The sequence below is a fragment of the Pleurodeles waltl genome, chromosome 4_1 (assembly GCF_031143425.1).
Source record: "Pleurodeles waltl isolate 20211129_DDA chromosome 4_1, aPleWal1.hap1.20221129, whole genome shotgun sequence".
Lineage (NCBI taxonomy): Eukaryota > Metazoa > Chordata > Amphibia > Caudata > Salamandridae > Pleurodeles > Pleurodeles waltl.
In genome coordinates this window covers 640,169,463-640,186,778 of record NC_090442.1, presented here as the reverse complement: position 1 = coordinate 640,186,778, position 17,316 = coordinate 640,169,463, and the positions used below count along the sequence as shown (strand labels likewise).

Below are 17,316 nucleotides of genomic sequence, written 5' to 3'. Positions count from 1 at the left end.
ATTCTGGGAGTGGCGGTGGAGGGATGGTTGCTGGAGTAGTGGGACATGAAGGTTGTGGCAGTGACACTAGTTGTACTTTAGGAGGTTGTGGAAAACATTTCCAGTAGTCAGAAAGCATAGCCTGAAGATCCTGGTTGAAGGACCTAGGCATTAGGTCATCCTGTCTAGGTGGAGGATTAGAGTAGTATCTCAAGTGCTCAGAATGCCTTTGAACAGGAGGAGGATTTTAGTCCTGATAATCCTGTCCTTCCTCATAAAAGTTTTAATCTTTGTCCTGGCAGAGGAGAAGCAACCTGGTCTGAAAGGGCCATCATGAGATTCTTCAATGTCCAATAAGTGGCTTGGAATCAGAGGTGATATTCTGCTGGACGAAGGAACCTCAGGATGTAATGAGATCCTGGTGGTTTTTGTAGATGGTGGTGTCGACTGTCGGAGAAATGTAAATATTCTGTCTTGATAACCATGGTGATGTTGTGTCCCTTGTAGACTGAATCGTAGTCGATGACGTCAACTGGACCATCTTCGACAGAATCTTCTTTGGAGACCTAGTCAACGAGATTTTCAATGGGACCATTGTTGACGGTGGTAGCGTAGGTGGGGCCCCCATCAATGGAAGCGTCGACTGGATCTTGGTTGACTCCGCAATGTTAGTCAACGAGATGGGAGCATCAGTAGAGGCGATCATCGTCTTTGCTGTTGACACTCTTGACCACAAGATAGTTGTCACGGTCATCGTGGACAATCTTGCTTTCCATGGTAACGTCGATGGAGCCTTGATAGAAGATTTACGCCTCATCGTCAATGGGTTTGAGGAGGAGACAGAGTGATCTCTATCCCTATTGGAAAGCTTAGATAGCACAGATAAGGCTGCCCCTGAGGAAAATTGTTTTTGCTTCTACTTTTTTGTGGATTCATTAGCCTGATGAAAAGTCTTCTGATATTTCCTGCTTTCTTTCATGGGACCTAGTTTTCTTGTAAGACCTAAAGGAGGTACTACTGTCATTCTTAGAAGATGTCCTCTAAGGTTTGGCTTTTTGAAGCCACAAGAGCAGCCTTCCCTTCCAGTCCTGTAATGTTTTTGAGTAGAAAGTGCGACAAATCTTGCACTCTTTTGGCTTGTGCTGGGTGTAGAGGCAGTATTAGGCAAGCCTTATGTGGGTCATCCACATGTACCCTTTTCTTTCCACAGGTCTTGTAGGGATGGAGAAGGCCTTTAATCTCTGACATTGCAGTAGTAGTAAGTTTCAATACCTTTTTTTAAGAAAAACTGAGCAGAGCTCAGGGAGACTCCCTTCACACATACCACATGAGTGAAAATCTGGAGGATTCAGCCTCTCTTGGGAGTGTTCTAGAGGTTGTCTGCACCTGATTGGTCATTGTTTAAGTTTGGTCCTTTTATTAAAAAAAGAAAATTGAATGGTTATTAAATTGATGGCTTATTACCATTATAGCCTATGATATTTTTACACACTGATTCACCCCGGTACCATCAGACTCCCACTGCGACGATGGGGAATGAGTCAAGCATGTGAATCTATGAAAGATCCAATATAGGATAACCTCATTCTTTGTGGGTCGCTGTAGGCTTTGCAAATGTCAAATCACTTTCAGACAGTTAAAGCTAGCAACTTCTTTGTTTACATATTTTTCCATCTTCTACAGATTCTGCTCCTTCAAAGTTGAAGGTAGTCTCATCTTTAATGAAACACAGTTACAATGACACAATTCTGAAAGCAGTGGACAACTCAATCCAGGCCCAACAATTTGTTTTTCTTATAAAGCAGTGCAAGCCTAAGTGTAATTATTGAGGAGGCCTAATTAACACGACTACTGAGAATCAACTACAAGAACCAATGGTACTTTGGAGGAAATAAACTATTTTTTGTCTATTCTACCTCACCCACACCCTGAAAGTGCCCAAAAATATAGAAGTCATTCTATGTCCACTGCCCTACACCTTGGCACCCACAGAGCTAAAATCCTTCAGTTACCAAAAGACAGTCCACTCCTTTATCTTAAGCGAGAACTTTAGAGGCAGTGTACTGCTGATTCAATGGTGTCTCCAAGTCTTCTTCCATGTTTCAATCCCAGAAAGGTATAAGTTTATGAACTTGGTGATGGAAAAGGTAATCAGAAGATAGTGATTACGTTGCAGAGTAGATGCATGAAGAAATATAATTCATATCCATAAGAGGATTTTAGAAACCAAAACACAGAGGTTCACTAACCAAAATCATTATTTTCTGCTTGGTTTTGGTAGTGAGAAAAATAGGCCACAGCTAAAATGCGTCAATACCATAACAATTGCACTGCCTACACAACACTACCATTTATCTGAGTCACTCACAATTAGCTTTCACATTAAGTAATACAGATTAGAAATAACAAGATATTCAAGAAATATTTAGTAACCAAACAGCCATACAAAAGTGCCCAACAGAAGTGTAGGAAAAGGGCACTCGTGAACAAAGGCTATGGTTCAATACTAAAAGTAGAAGGCACCGTTCAAATGTTCAAAATAGGACTGGATTTAATTTATTTGAGCTTTAAGTAGGCTTGTTTAAATATAACAATGTTGCCTCCTCCTTTAAGAGATAATTTTCAAAAAGGTTACTTATAATCCTATTTCTGCATCAAAGGTTTCCTCAATTAAGTAAAAAAAAATAATTTTTTTAAAAGAACGTAGTGAGTAGGGACCACAAAATAATTCTCTTCAGGTCAGTTGTTACTATAATCTTTTCTGCAATAGCCTATATGAAAAACAGAAAGACTATGCTGCAGAACATAGCTGAAAAAACAAGTAACATTAGTAGGTCTTATGTGTATGTTCAAAAGGAGGATCCATTAACTTGAAGAGAACCAAACTGAGTCCCCCATGTGGTAGACTGCTGCTGCCTTGGAGAAAATGTTTGCTTTAAACCCTCCAAAAAGCCTCTCTACAGGAATAATGAAGATCCATTTCCTGTATACAGTGATGGCAGCCAGGTGAACTTTTATAGACAAACACTGAAAATGTAATCTTGCCAAATGCAGAAGATAGTGAACAGTAGTAACTGGGTCATGATCAGTTTGAAGGCACCCAAATTATAAATATTTTTCATTTAAACACACAGCAACTTGAAGTAGAGGGACACTTGGCTCTCTTCAGAATGTTCATGCAATCCGGAGATAAATTTAAGTGATCATACAGCATGACCTCAAGAGCCATGTTGCCAAACTCAATGATTGTACTTTGGTGAAGTACATTTTCTTGCACTCTCAGGAGAAGATTTGGTCTGCCCAGGAGCTTCATTTGTGGGGGGTGAATGACACGTGAAGTAGTTATGGTAACCACCACTGTCTCAGCTATTCTGGCAATGAGAATCAACATTGTGGTGGTTGATCGTTTCAGCTTCTTCAGTATTGATGAGATCAATATTACTGGTTGATAAGCATAAAGCCATTTCCTGGTCCAATTCCTCAAATGAGCATTGCCCATAGCTCATGGTTCCCATACTCGAGGTGAGGGTTTGCTTTTTTTACCTAGTGGCAAAAAAGGTCTATTTGATGAAAATCCCAGCACTAAAAAGCATTCTGCAAGATACTACTGTCTCAAACCCATTCACTGTTCTCACAAAAGTATCTGCTTAGCAACTCTGGAGACATGGGAGGTGCACTACCTTTATAGATAACTTCTTCACTAGAAGCAAGTGCCAAATGGCTTGGGACTCCAGAAATACAACCCAAAATCTATTGCCACCATGCTTGCTTACGGAATGCATTGTGGTTGTGTTGTCTGTCCAGATAAGTAGTCCGTCTTTTGTTATAGACAGTAGAAATGCTTTCAGTAGCTTATGCACTACTTTCATCTCTGGTAAATTTGTGATTTAAAAGTTTTTTTTCTCCAACCACAATCCTTGAACAGGCAAACGTTGTAGATGGGATTCCCCTCAGGAAACTAGATCTTTAAACTGGTATCTAAGGGATTCCTTGTCCTGGCTAAATAGAGTCAATTTGTCTCTCCAGTTGTCTTTTCACTGAGCAGTGTTGTGGAGCTCCCACTTGGAGATGAACACTTGGTAACAGATACACAAGGCCACTTAATCCAGCATGGATGAGACCAGACTTGCCGCAGGTCCTAGCAAGAGTTGATGAAGCTTCTTCAGAATGGTAGACACCCTGTCTTCATTCAAAGCGTTACCTCCTTTTGTGTTTAAAGCTCCTCCTAAATGTTGGAGGACATCAAAGTTGATTTCTTTAGGTTCATGTGAACAAGGATGACATAGCAATGTGAACAATTCTGACAGACTTGTCCCCCAGAATGGGCATTTATCAACCCAATTACTGAGGTAAGTGATTATGTATATCCTTTGCCTGCGAAGTCATACACTTGGAAAACATTCATGTGGCATATTTTGAAGGGGAGGAAATTTGCCTATGATCAAGCTCATTAACTTGTGCCATTTTCCCCCTTGAGATGTGAAAATAAGTAACATGTAAATCCACACAGCACATCTAGTCCCCCTTTTAAGGGTTGTGGAAAAAATTGCTGCAAGGTCAACACTGTGAACATTTGTCTTTTGATACATTTGGTGACTTGGTATAGGTCTACAATCTGTCAATTTCTTGTTGGGACCCCCAAAACATATCTGAAATAGGTGACCTTTCCTCGTAGACATTGGAAGAAATTGTTCTATTGATTGTTTTGCATAAGAGAGGAGACTTCCTTTCTTATGAAGCACAATTGGTGTTTTAGCATATGCTTTTGTGGAACTGTAGTAAGAAGGATTTGAACTGAAGTGTGTACCCTTTTAGAATGATCTGTAGTACACATTTGTGGATGTTATTAGTTTCCCTGTTACAAGGTGACTGTAACACCTCTAGGTCAGGAGGGCGAGCAGTCGGCAGGAAGTTGAGAAGTAACAGTCTAGTTTGGGACCGAAGGGCCACTGTCGAAACTGTTGATCTCTTCCTCTGCTTGGATGCTGCTGATAAGAGGATTATTGTCACTGTCCTTGTGGTGGTGGTAAGACCACTGAAATCTTTGCTGGTACCGGTGGTCTCTGGATCTGTAATGAAATTTGTAATTGCCTCAAATATGTTAAATGTAATCAGGAAGGACGACGGAGGGAAATTATATAGCTAACTTTATGACAGATAGATCTGCAGAGTCAATGGCCACACATCACCTGGTTTGAAACCAAATGAGTTTTGGGCATATTTTTTTAAAAGTTTTGTCTCCAGTCTCCAGGAGGTGATCGGTTAACTCCACCAGTGAGTCTCATAAGACCCTGTCATACCGCCCCAATAAGGTAGATGCATTCTCGGTTTTGAATGCTACTGCTGATTAACACATGCTTTGTGTCCAGCAGCCACAACAGAATTACTTTCTCTGTCTTGTAGCATGGATGTTTCTGGAGCAAAGGAGTGTCTTTTTTCCTGATCACTAAAACAATGACCGATTCTGTCTTTGGATCCTGCAGATGTGGAGGATCTTAGTTCAAAGGCCTGTTAGTTTGCATTCCCCACGATGGGAATTGCCATCTTAACTGTTGCTGGAGACCAATTTCTGTCATGTGAGCTGAGCCAAACCCAGGACCAAAAGTAGTAATGGTCTTTACGTAGCTCTCAGCTGTAGAGTCTCCATGATCACAGATACATGGGAACTTCTATTTGAATGTTTTGCTCCTCTTCTAATGAGAATGGCCTAAATGTAGTTTGTAATACAGAGTTAAGTTTCATAGTGGGAAGGATTTTGGTGAAGTGGGTGCGAAAAAAAAAAGAGTACAAGGAGAACCTGAAAACCAAGTGCTGAGTAAAGTCTTGCTTGCGCATTCATCGACTGTGACCTGGGATGTCTTAATAACGATCTCCTGCTGGTGAATGCTTCAACATCGATCTGGAGTGTCAATAGCGAATACTTTGCAGGTATGCATCTCTAAGTCAGTTAAGCCGCTGCTGGCTGGGTTGGAACCAAATATTCACCTGATGGTAATTTGTGCTCTCTGCATTGTTACTTCCGTCGAGCTGGCTTTTCATTGCAAGCATGTTTGTGCCGAGACTTGTTTTGACATTGATCAGTGCTCTCAAGAGAGTTGGGAATGTCTGGACTGGTGGTGATGGTGCCTCTTTCAATCCTGGGAGCTTCCTCCTCAGTAGTCCTTCTTAAGAAAGTGCAGTTTCAGTAGAGGGAGCCACCTCTCCGGCCTGCTTCAGTTGTTTCTTCCTCTCTAATTCTACTCAGTGGTATTTGTGTTTTCCCTACAAGTTATTCCTCTGTCCTGTAATGTTTTGTATCATTTTCTGAGAAAAACTCAGTTTTTGACACTGTGAAGAGGGTAAACTAACGCCACCGTGTGTTGATCTGTAGCAGCCTTCCCAATCCCTACAGTAATGGTATTTCACAAAAAAGTCAAGACATTGTGAAGAAAATATTTTTAAAAAGTAGTTAACAGAAGTGTAAATGATGCCCAGGCATAATGTTGAATTAATGCAACAACAAAAAAAGACAATTTGGAAATTTCCTCAAAGACATAGGTTGAAACAAAGCCTTGCGTTTTATGTGTTCTCGACACAAGCCAGAAAAAAAACAGAACTAACGTTTACAGGCAAACTGCAAGTGGAGTTAAAGCAGGGAGATGGAAACAGCTGTCTGTCTAAAGAAGCAGAGCATCTTTTCATGTACCCATGTCCTTTTTTATTCTTGATCTAGGAAGCACTCTTTTTCTTCATTTTTCTCTTCTGTAAAATTTAAGATTCCTGTTAAAAATGTGACATTTTCCAGCTAGCTGCTACAATGCCTTTTTTTTTTAATTTGCTACTCAAGAGAGAAAAAGGGAAGTAAAACTTTACTTTTTTTTTTTTTTTTTACACTATAGACATGGCATTTATTTTTGGGAATCTGAAGTATCTACCTCTAGTTGAAGTTGTATGCATATTACATTGATGAAGAGAAAGGGGCCTCGCCAATTTAGGATTATTCTACGTTTTTAGGGAGGATACTATCCGTTCAGAACTATCCGTTCAGAAAGGTCAAAAACCCATCAGATACTAATCGTTCTATATACTGTATCTAATTGCTCCTAAGTGGAGGAGAACACTGCAGCCAAAAATCTTATCTAAATGTCTTTAGGTCTTCCCCCTTGTTGGCTCACCACACATACAAGGCATAGGACTGGATTTCACATAATAGCTATTTCACCTTTTTTCAACTTGTCTTTAACACTATAACCTACATTGATTCCCTATTTTTCAAATTCATTTCTTTAGTTATAGAAACGTATACACTATGAACTGAACCATTTATTAGGGTTAATGTTCAGTCTGTGCTGCAGACCTTAACAATTTTGACAGAGTGAAGCAGGATTATTGATACTGATGAACTGAATGAAGGGTCAGGAAGCCATTCTTTAAGAAGTAAATGAGACTGAAAACAAGGATGGGGATGGGGTTGTGGGATAAACTGATGCTCAGGGTAGATTGCCACAAACTCAGGGTGCCTGAATGAATTTAAGCGATGCAGGAGCTACCTCACAGTTGATCACAGAGCAAGGAAACCAATTTTGACAGTTGAGCTGGGGACGTGACTTTGGTCAGCATGATTTTTTGGATGATGAGGTCAACACACTGAAGTGATTGAAGCAAGTGTGAGAAGGTGGTCAGTAGAGTGCACAGGAAAATGAATCTTGGAAAATGTACACAGTTAAGGACTTTGAAGTATTTATATCTATGTTCTATCAGTATTATGTTTTGTATGTTATGCATGTTTCTCCAAAATAAGATCCCAGTGGCATGAGATGTATTTTGCTAAATTGTTTCTTCACTTTTTCTCTTCACTCTGGTGGTGGTAAGCCAGAATATTTTCTAAAAACATAAAAGCCTTCATCAAGATGCCAGAATGCATGTTAAAACTATGGAGTACAACAGCAAAACAAATTTAAATATATTAAGCCATTACAAAATTATTTTGTTTACAAAACAGAACAAACGTGCACATTAAAAATGATGTACCTCAGCTGCAATATTTCCTAGCGTGTCAAGTCCCAACTGCCTTAAAGAAATAAAATGACTGTGAGCAGAAAGCAGCAGGAAACGAAGACAAGTGCGATTTGCTGCCAAAAGTCTAAGATTCCCTTCTTCAAAAGAAAGATTTCTCAAAATCACAGCGATTTGAAGAACTCGTTGTCCTTCAATGTCATTAATGCCAAGCTTCCGAGGTGGATGAAATAAGGGATTCCAAGTGCATCCAGCTAATGTGATGTCATCATCTGCAAAAATAAAAAATAAATTACTAGATATGTTAATTTTTCTTTAAGTGCCATAGAAAACTATTCATCTCAACTTACCTTGAAAATTGTCTCCTTCAGCTATGAGGTCCCGTACCTCAACATCTTCAACTATATCTTTCCAAAACTGTAAACAGGTACCAAAATAAACAGTAGATAAAGTGAGTATTCTGTTAAATTCAAACATGATTTCACACCACTCTCAATGCATTTGCCAGCATTCCAACTACAGCAACATTACAACTAACCAAGACAAACCCAATACAGATAAACTAGGATGCACATTTAATTCATATGCATCCTAATGCTGTATTTATACAATTGTAAATACATTGACATCAAAGTGTGCAATATTGATCATTTGAAACTTTTCTTCAGTACTACATCCTTCCTAAGTCTGGGATGACACTGTGCACTGGGTAAGGCAGTAATGTACTGGAGCATGAGCCTCAGCCCACAAAAGAAAACCTCAAATTACTTTGTAACATGCATCCATGTACAGTTCAAATGCCAATGAGGCACCATCGAATTTCAGAAAAGATCTGCCCAAGGATTATCTTCTGCATGCCAAACTTCAAAACCAATTCATTTGAAAAGGGCCTGGCTCCCTTCCTATTTCATGCCAGCTAGACTCTGCCAAATAGTAGTTAATCCTGTACGTGCACATGCTAGTAATCCTGCCCGCTCTTCAGATAGCTCCATATTTTGGGGCATCATGCCCTTAAAGTTGATTTTCCATGGCCATATACTAGCCCAAGCCCCTGATTCATGTGAAGAGATCAAGAATTTTGTCACTATTTCGATTTCGGGCAATGTCTCTACATGCCACAATTAGGACCATGGCGTATGGTAGCCTTTTGTAGCTATGCAATATGACATCTCCCTCCATTCTAAACAGTGCCATGCATTAGTCCAGCACATTCAAAATCTCTCACTCTCTCTATTTCCTCTTTAATCTTCATCTAAAAGTTACACATTTCAGCATAATCCAATCTTGTTCGTAGAAATGTGACACGTTGACTCTGACACCTTAAATATTTTGGAACATGCGTTCCCTGCAGACTGTGTAGATTGCTTATCCAAAATGCCCAGAACCGCTCCTCAAGCGCAGGCTACACCAGAACCTAGGAAAGGCCTTTGTTTGATAGATCCACTTCTTTTTAAAAGGACACACGCGTGACAGTTGTATCTGTTGGTGGATGGAAGCATATCATAGAAGGTAAAGGAACCCAGCTAAGGTGTCAGATATTTCATGCCCTGCAAAGGGAGCCAGCTGTGCAATCAGCGCAAAGGTGACAAATGCAAGGAGGGAGGCTGAGAGATGGAGAAGGTGGCTCACACAGCTTCATTCACAATTAACCTGGGGTGTGTTTTCTTAAGTCTGCTTTCACTCACCCACCATCTACTAGGAATGAAGTCTGAGGGGCTAAATATCTAGTGATGGGGGCAAAGCTTAGAGAAAGGAAATGGTGGATGTTTGATAGTGTCCAAGGCTGGCCTCCAAGCACCCTTCTTCAATTAAACACCAAACCTAAAAATGCCTTATCCTGCTGCTTACAGTGGCTCAATTTCAGGAGTAAGGTACGGAATCAGATAAGAGGTGTACATGCAAATAGGATGTAGAGTTAAATTAATGGTTTTACTTTCTTTTAAAAGATTGTGCAGACACAAAGCCTTGAAAATATTTGTCATGTAGATCATGCAACAAATATCACACAGAAATATGATAAAACCTTCTCAAAATTTAAAATGTGTTTTTATTTAACCCTCTTGAACTTATCACCTTAATACATCAGATTATATACATTACTGAACTGAAAGACATGTATTACAAGTCATAGTTTTTAAAATGAACTTAGGCACATTCAGGCCTCGTGCTCTGACAATAAATCAAGAGGCAAGTCAGATGGATTCTGCACTCTGCATGTTTTCTATATTCTTGATAAACATAGAGCAACATTTTGGTTAAACACCTGGAAAAAGCCAATGGGATGTGTAGGCAAGACACATTGGCTTTGCCAATGTTTGTTTTTTTCAAGGAAGAGAGTAGTGTGGGAGCAGGCAAGAGACAACGCAGAATGGAGTGGGATGTGGCAAGCAACAGCTTAGGATGGGGCTGTAGTGTGGGAGGGTTCAAGCGATAATGTGGGGGGGGGGGGGAATCAATGAGTCAGGGCAGGGGGAGGGCAGGAAAACGCAAGCAACAACACAGGATGGGAGGGCCAAACAACAACATGGGGAGGATTAGCGCGGACCAAGCAACGGACAGAGCAGGACAGCGGGCGGGTGTAAAAAGGTAATTAACACGCTGAGAAAGACACAAAATGAGTTAAAGTAAATGCGTCTTTATTCCGGTTCAACAACGCCGCAGCCACCCTACTTGTTCTCCAACCGCTGTCCTTTTTCTCTGCGCATCGCGTCTCACATGCTGCGTTCCAACTACATGACAAGTGAGTACATTCCTCAAACCACTCATCATGCACACAACACCACACATCTCCCCTCAATATTTAATGTGAACACAAATTCAAAACTAACTCTTCAGTTATGTTAACAGCATAAGGAAATAAAGACATTAAAATCATGAAAAGAACATAACAGTCAATTTAAAATGTAATCCTTAAAATGTTGAAGAATTCTTCTTCTTCTTTTGCTTTTCCTTTCCTCATGAGGTATACTTAGTCTCTGATCATTGAAGTTATTTAAAGTCAGTTTTGACTCAGAGTTTTCCGCTTCTCCTGCGGGAACAAACTTCTCCCTCAGAGACTCATTGACAGGAACCAATCTGTTCAGGTTCCAAATTCTCCCATCTGAAGTTTTAACTGCATTCTTGAACAACTTGACGACCTTTATGGGTCTAGTATATTTTGACCATTCAGCACAACCAATAGGAGCCTTAATTTTTACCTCATCTCCTACATCAATTATCTTCTCACAAACTTTTTTTCTCATATCATAGTCTTCTTTTCTCTTGAGTAATAATTTTTCCTCCCCTTCCCTCCACCTTGTTTCAAACAAATTAAATGTGTTCTTATTCCAATCCATCCATCCAGGACACAACCTGGTATTGGGTATTCTTCTTCTGAAAAGTTCAAACGGAGATTTGCCAGTAGTCGCATGTGGTGTGAAATGATATGCTGAAATCCTCCTCATTAACTGTTTTCTCCAATCTAACCCATTCACTCTTGCAAGTTGAATGCCTTCTTTGATATATCTATTGAATCTCTCTACAGCACCATTTGTTTCAGGATGATTAACAGACTTTTTTTTGTGAACAACGCCACAACTTTCCAGATATTTCTCAAATTCTTTTGAACAGAATTGTGGTCCATTATACGACAATATTGATGTAGGAAAACCTTCTTTCCTAAATATTTCTTCAAAGAATAATATCACACAGTTAGAAGAAATGTCACACAGATTTTTTACTTCAACCCACCTTGAATACAAATCCAACAAGACAATAAGATAGTGTGTTGAGTGTTCATTTTGCAAAGGACCAACTATATCAACAGCTACATCATCCCACGGTTTGTTCGGCAATCTTCTGCAAACCATGGGTACATTACGAGTTTTCAAAATCTTATCACTAGCTGAGCACTAAATACACTCTTGAACCACTCTTTCACCCTCCAAGTCCATGCCAGGCCACCAAACATTTGCTCTCAAATTTTATTTGGTCTCCACAATCCCTAGAGGACCATCATGAGCTTGATCTATGATTCACTTCCTTAGTTTGGAAGGTGGAATTAGCCTTGTTCCTCTAAACAACATCAACTTATCCATTGCTAATTCCTGCTTAATCAAACTCCAAACTTTCTCCAGATTCTTGAAATTCCCATTTCTCAAAGCTTCAATTATCATACACAATTCAGTATCTTCTTTCAACACATCCAACCACTCCTGCTCAGCTATCGCACCACAGGTAATTTCCTCTACATTACCTTCAATTACACAGACATCCCCTTCAAGTACACATTCCCGATCACTTTCTTCTCCAGGTCCAGTAGCATCAACCCATCTTGAATGACAATCAGCACTCACATTCAATGCTCCAGGTAAATAAGCCACCTCAAACTTAAACTCTTGTAATCCAATTAGCCACCTTCTTATTCTGGCGGACATGCAGTTTAATCCTTTGCAACTGAAAACTTCCACTAGTGGCTTATGATCGGTTAGAACTTCAAACTCTAATCCCCATACAAAATGTCAAATTTTTTTTTAAGAGCCCAATATATGGTCAAGGTCTCTCAATTACAGAACAGTTTTTTATCTGCCTCACTCAAACTTTTTGATGCACAGGTAATTAACATTCTCTCATCTTTATCATCTTGCATGAGCACTGCACCCAATCCTTTTACACTCACATCTGTGACTACATTTGTCCGTCTCCCTGGTTTGAATGCTTGGAGACTCGGAGCCTTTTCTAACTCCACTTTTATGTTTTGAGATTCTTCTTCACAACCTACATCCCACTTGAACTCTTTTTTTTTTTTAACAAACCTCTCATATTGACCATCTTTACCGCCAAATTTCTTACATATCTACCATAATACTCAACAATAACTAGAAATGAACTAACTTCCTCCTTTGTCTGTGGGGAGACCAACCTACTAATAGTATTCAACAATTTCAACTTTGGTCTTACTCCATCTCCTGAAATTAAATGGCCCAAATATTTCACTTCTCCCAAAATAAACCAACATTTAGTCTTCTTAAGAGTGAGACCCGCTTTGCTCAGGCATTCCAAAACTGTGTTTACTCGTTCTAGATGATCTTCTGCGGTATTCCCCCAAATTAACACATCATCTTGATAACATTTCCCTCCTTTTACATCCTTCAGAATTTTATTCATCACCCTTTGAAACACCTAAGCTGCTGAAACAAGACCAAATGGCATCCTTTTAAATTTATAAGCACCAAAAGGCGTTATAAATGCTGTCAATTCCTGTGAACTTTCCTCCAATTCTACTTGATGGTATGCTGAAGCCAAGTCCAAAGTTGAAAAATACTTTGCCCCTCCAATCACATACACAATTTCCTCTATGTTAGGGAGAGGAAATTTGACTAACACCAATTCTTTATTTAAAGCTCTTAGATCCACACACAGCCTAATCTCTCCATTACTTTTCTTGGCTACCACAATGGGTGCCAACCATTCCGTAGCTTCCACCTCCTCAATCACTCCTAAACCCTCTAATTTCTTCAGTTCCGCTATAACTGGTTCCTGTAATGCTAACAGAATTCTCCTCACTTTTGACACAATTGGCACAGCATCCTTCTTTAATCTAATCCTATGCTTATACTCCTTGAGACATCCTAAACTGTCTGAAAACAAGTCTGGAAACTTTTCCACAAATATACACTTATTGTCACGAACCTCCTAAACTTGAATTTGTGGATGAAGATTAGGATTACGCACTACACCTAATAACTTTTGATGTGTCCAAACTAGCAAATTGTTACCTTTATTTGAGACATAATCTTCCCTATAATATGTCTCCCTTTAAACTCAATATGTCCTTCAAAGAATCCCAACATTTTAATAGGTTGTCCACCATATCCTCCAGGACACACATCCGTCCGCTTCAATTCCTTATGTTTTATGCCTAAAGTGTCAAAACATTCTTGAGAAATAATCGCCAAATGTGAACATGAATCCAAATACATTAATACCCTAGTTCCTTCAAGACTAATAAATTCACTAGGATGCTCGCATCTCACTGATTGTGTTCCAATTTGGAAAACAATCTCCTGTGAAACCTCCTTAACTTCTCTCACCTGACCTTCAGCACTGTTTTCCTTTTCTTTTTACTACAACAACATTTATAGAAGTGACCACTCTTTCCACATCCATTGCAGATTACTTTTAGGGCTAGATAAATACTGGCATTCGCTTTGTGACGACTCTTACCACATCTAAAACACTCCACTCTTTTCTTTTTGGTCACCAACTCCTTACTCCTCACCTCACATACTACCTCTTCATTTTTCCCAGATTCACCAGCTAGAATTGTCTTATTTGCACTCAACTCCATAACAAATTTCATCACATGTTCAACTCTTTTTTGCCACACAGATAACTTCTTCTAGAGGCGGTTCATCCTTCAGCCATAATTCTTCTCTAATCTTATCACTACTACATTTCAACACAAACTGGTCACAGATTCTTTCATCAACTAAGGCATCAAATTTACATGAAGCCGCTAACTTCCTCAAACTTGTAATGTACTCCTCCACCGTCTCATCTTTACCTTGCTGTCTCTTCCCAAACTAATACTGTTTCATAATTGTGCTTTTCCTTGGCAAATAGTGCTTGTCCAATTTCAACATACAAACTTCAAATTCATTCAAATTCCTCATTTCCTCACTATTCGTATCTGGTAAATGTTCTCAAGCTTCCTGACCTTCCCCACCAAGACACTGCATAAGTAATGCCTGTTTCCTCTCTGCACTAAGAGTTGGCCCACACACTCTCACATAATGAATGAACATCTTTTTCCATTTGGTCCAAGGATAAACAGGCTCCCCAGGACTAGTTAAGAAAAAAGGGGGCCGGGTGACATTCTGCATGGTGAACAACCTCACACAACAATGTTAACCCTTCTAATTGAACTTATACACCTCACTCTAACTAGGAAGTGTAATGACAGAGAGAGAGAAAAAAAAAGAAAACATTAAAAACTGTTCTCTACACCACAAGCTGCATGTGACAATACCATCTGTTATCATACTCCATCTAACTTTTCCCTTTCTCCTTTTTTCCTAAACAAAAACAATTAATAATAATAAAAGGTGTGCCTGTCACCATGTACTCCCAGACAGGCAAGATAAATGAACCACAAAAGGTGTGCCTATCACTGTGTACTCCTTGACAGGCAAGAATTTAAATTGTGCCCGTTATGTGTTCTTCAAATAAATAAATTGTACAGTCAGAGTCGGAAGAGGGTCAAACATCAAAGTCAAGAACTTTTTTTTGTTTTTAATAATTTCCAATATGATCTTCAAAGTTTCAACTTCTATGTTGATGAAACACTGCTTTATCTTTGCTAACTACTAAAAGAGTCTAGCTGACACTTTAATTCAATAGTTCACCAAAATACACTCGCTTCTTTAAGCTGCATGCATTTCTGTTAAACTAATCCAAAGAGACTGCCCCTTTAAGATGATAAATGCCTTTAAGCTTCCTGCAACAATGACATTCAATCACAATGTCTCTGCCCCTTTAAGAGAGAATCTCCTTTTTACTTCCTGCTCACCAGAGTGCTTGTTAACTGTGTCTCAGTACCAAATAGTGAAATAAAACACACAGCCTCCAGAAAGAAACTGCATGCGTGTTACTAGCGGCTGCCAGACTTTCCGAACAAAATCCTCAAGATTCTTCCTTTCCGCTCTCCTCCCGTTTCAAGCGCCGCTCCACGATGTTGAGGCGTCGTTCCTCCACCTCGTCGGCAGTGTAAAAGGGTAATTAACACGCTGAGAAAGACGCAAAATGAGTTAAAGTAAATGCGTCTTTATTACAGTTCAACAACGCCTCAGCCACCCGACTTGTTCTCCAACCACTGTCCTTTTTCTCCGTGTGTCGCGTCTCGTGTGCTGCGGTTCCAACTACATGACAAGTGAGTCCGTTCCTCAAACCACTCGTCATGTACACAACACCACAGTGGGCAAGCAAAGAGATGGAATGAAGTTAGAGGGGCAAGCAACAAGACGGAGGGGAGTTGGAGGTGGCAAGCAACAACAGAAACAGGAGGTTGGGATTGGGTAAGCAACAGCACAGAGGTAAAGCAACACCACAGAAGGCTGCGGTGAGGCAAGCAGCCATATGGAAAGCAAAACAATACGGAGCAGGAACGGAGATTGAAGTACATGAGGGACATGGCTTGCAATCACATACTCTCTTACGGAGTGCTTCAACTAAAAGAAAAAGTAGCTCCGAAAGCATGAACAGTGGAAGAAACCTGGAAAAGGAAGCAGTATTTGGTCATGCATCAGAAGAGGGACAAACACAGAGAGAGAAAGTGAAGCCTACACATGCTGACCAAAGAAAAGCACGGAAACAAGAGAGATAATGAAGCCAACCAATGGAAGGCAATGAACAGGCTGTATGACCCCAGTAAGTGAATAAACAAAATGTCTTGCAAGCAACAGAGCGTAAAAATGAGACTCAGTGAAATAAAATATTTGCAATAAGTCACTATTTGGTAAAACGTAGAAACTGAGATCGGCAAAGGTTTTTTGGATCCACATTGTGCAGTTCAGTATACTGTATGTCTTTCGCTCACCCACTTCACATCAACTGGGTACTGCCATGTTTTTAATTCTTTGTGCATGAGGTATTGGCAGACTTATCTTTTTATGTGGGAGTACTCCCAACTGCAGAGTCTCTGCACTCAAACTTATTATGTAAATGCAGTTTTGTAAATACTGAAAAAGTATAAACTTAAACAAACGTGTAAGTTTACCTTTGTGAACTAGGCCTGGAGATGGCAATGTGAATCAAAAACACTTATTTTCACATTTGGTAGCTTATGAACAGCACTTGCTTGCATAGTGATTTTATGTATGTCTGATTGCCGCACACAGAGGAACACAATTGAAGGGAACACACTGGGACCCTGACTATCTCATCCCCCCCGACCTGGGATGGTCCACCCCTAGGTATTTATTTTTTTGGCTGAAAATGGGTTGAAAAGATGCATTTCCAGGTGTTTTCATGCTCATCCCACTCTACTGCCTTGATCAGCCCCAGGTCTGTGGATAATTCTGCCCTTAGGTCCAATCAAATAGTTTAAATGGTAAATTGTTTTATAATGGCCTTGCATATTACAGTGACTGCCCCCTCTCAACGTTTTTCCATTAATAGCTAAGCCTCCTGGCCATGAATGTAAGACCACTATGGCCTACGGATGTCCAATGCATTTTTATTTGCAAATACCATTTGCATTTTTTTGGATAGGTCCAAATCCTCCTACAAGCTGGAGAGAAGTTTCACCCCACTAGATCCAGTGTCATCCATTTGTCAGATACCTCTAACATTCCATGCCCTATA

At 39.9% G+C, this 17,316-nt stretch overlaps 1 protein-coding gene across 1 annotated transcript in view; it reads right to left on the bottom strand.

Moving 5' to 3' along the window:
* Window positions 1-17,316, bottom strand: part of ARID2 (AT-rich interaction domain 2) — an 860,005-nt gene that overhangs the window by 567,708 nt on the left and 274,981 nt on the right. Inside the window, exons 7-8 of the mRNA XM_069229081.1 lie at window positions 8,325-8,391; window positions 7,990-8,246 (exon numbers count right to left, since the gene is read on the bottom strand). Coding sequence (XP_069085182.1) covers window positions 7,990-8,246; window positions 8,325-8,391 — 324 coding nt within the window. The remainder of the gene's footprint in view (window positions 1-7,989; window positions 8,247-8,324; window positions 8,392-17,316) is intronic.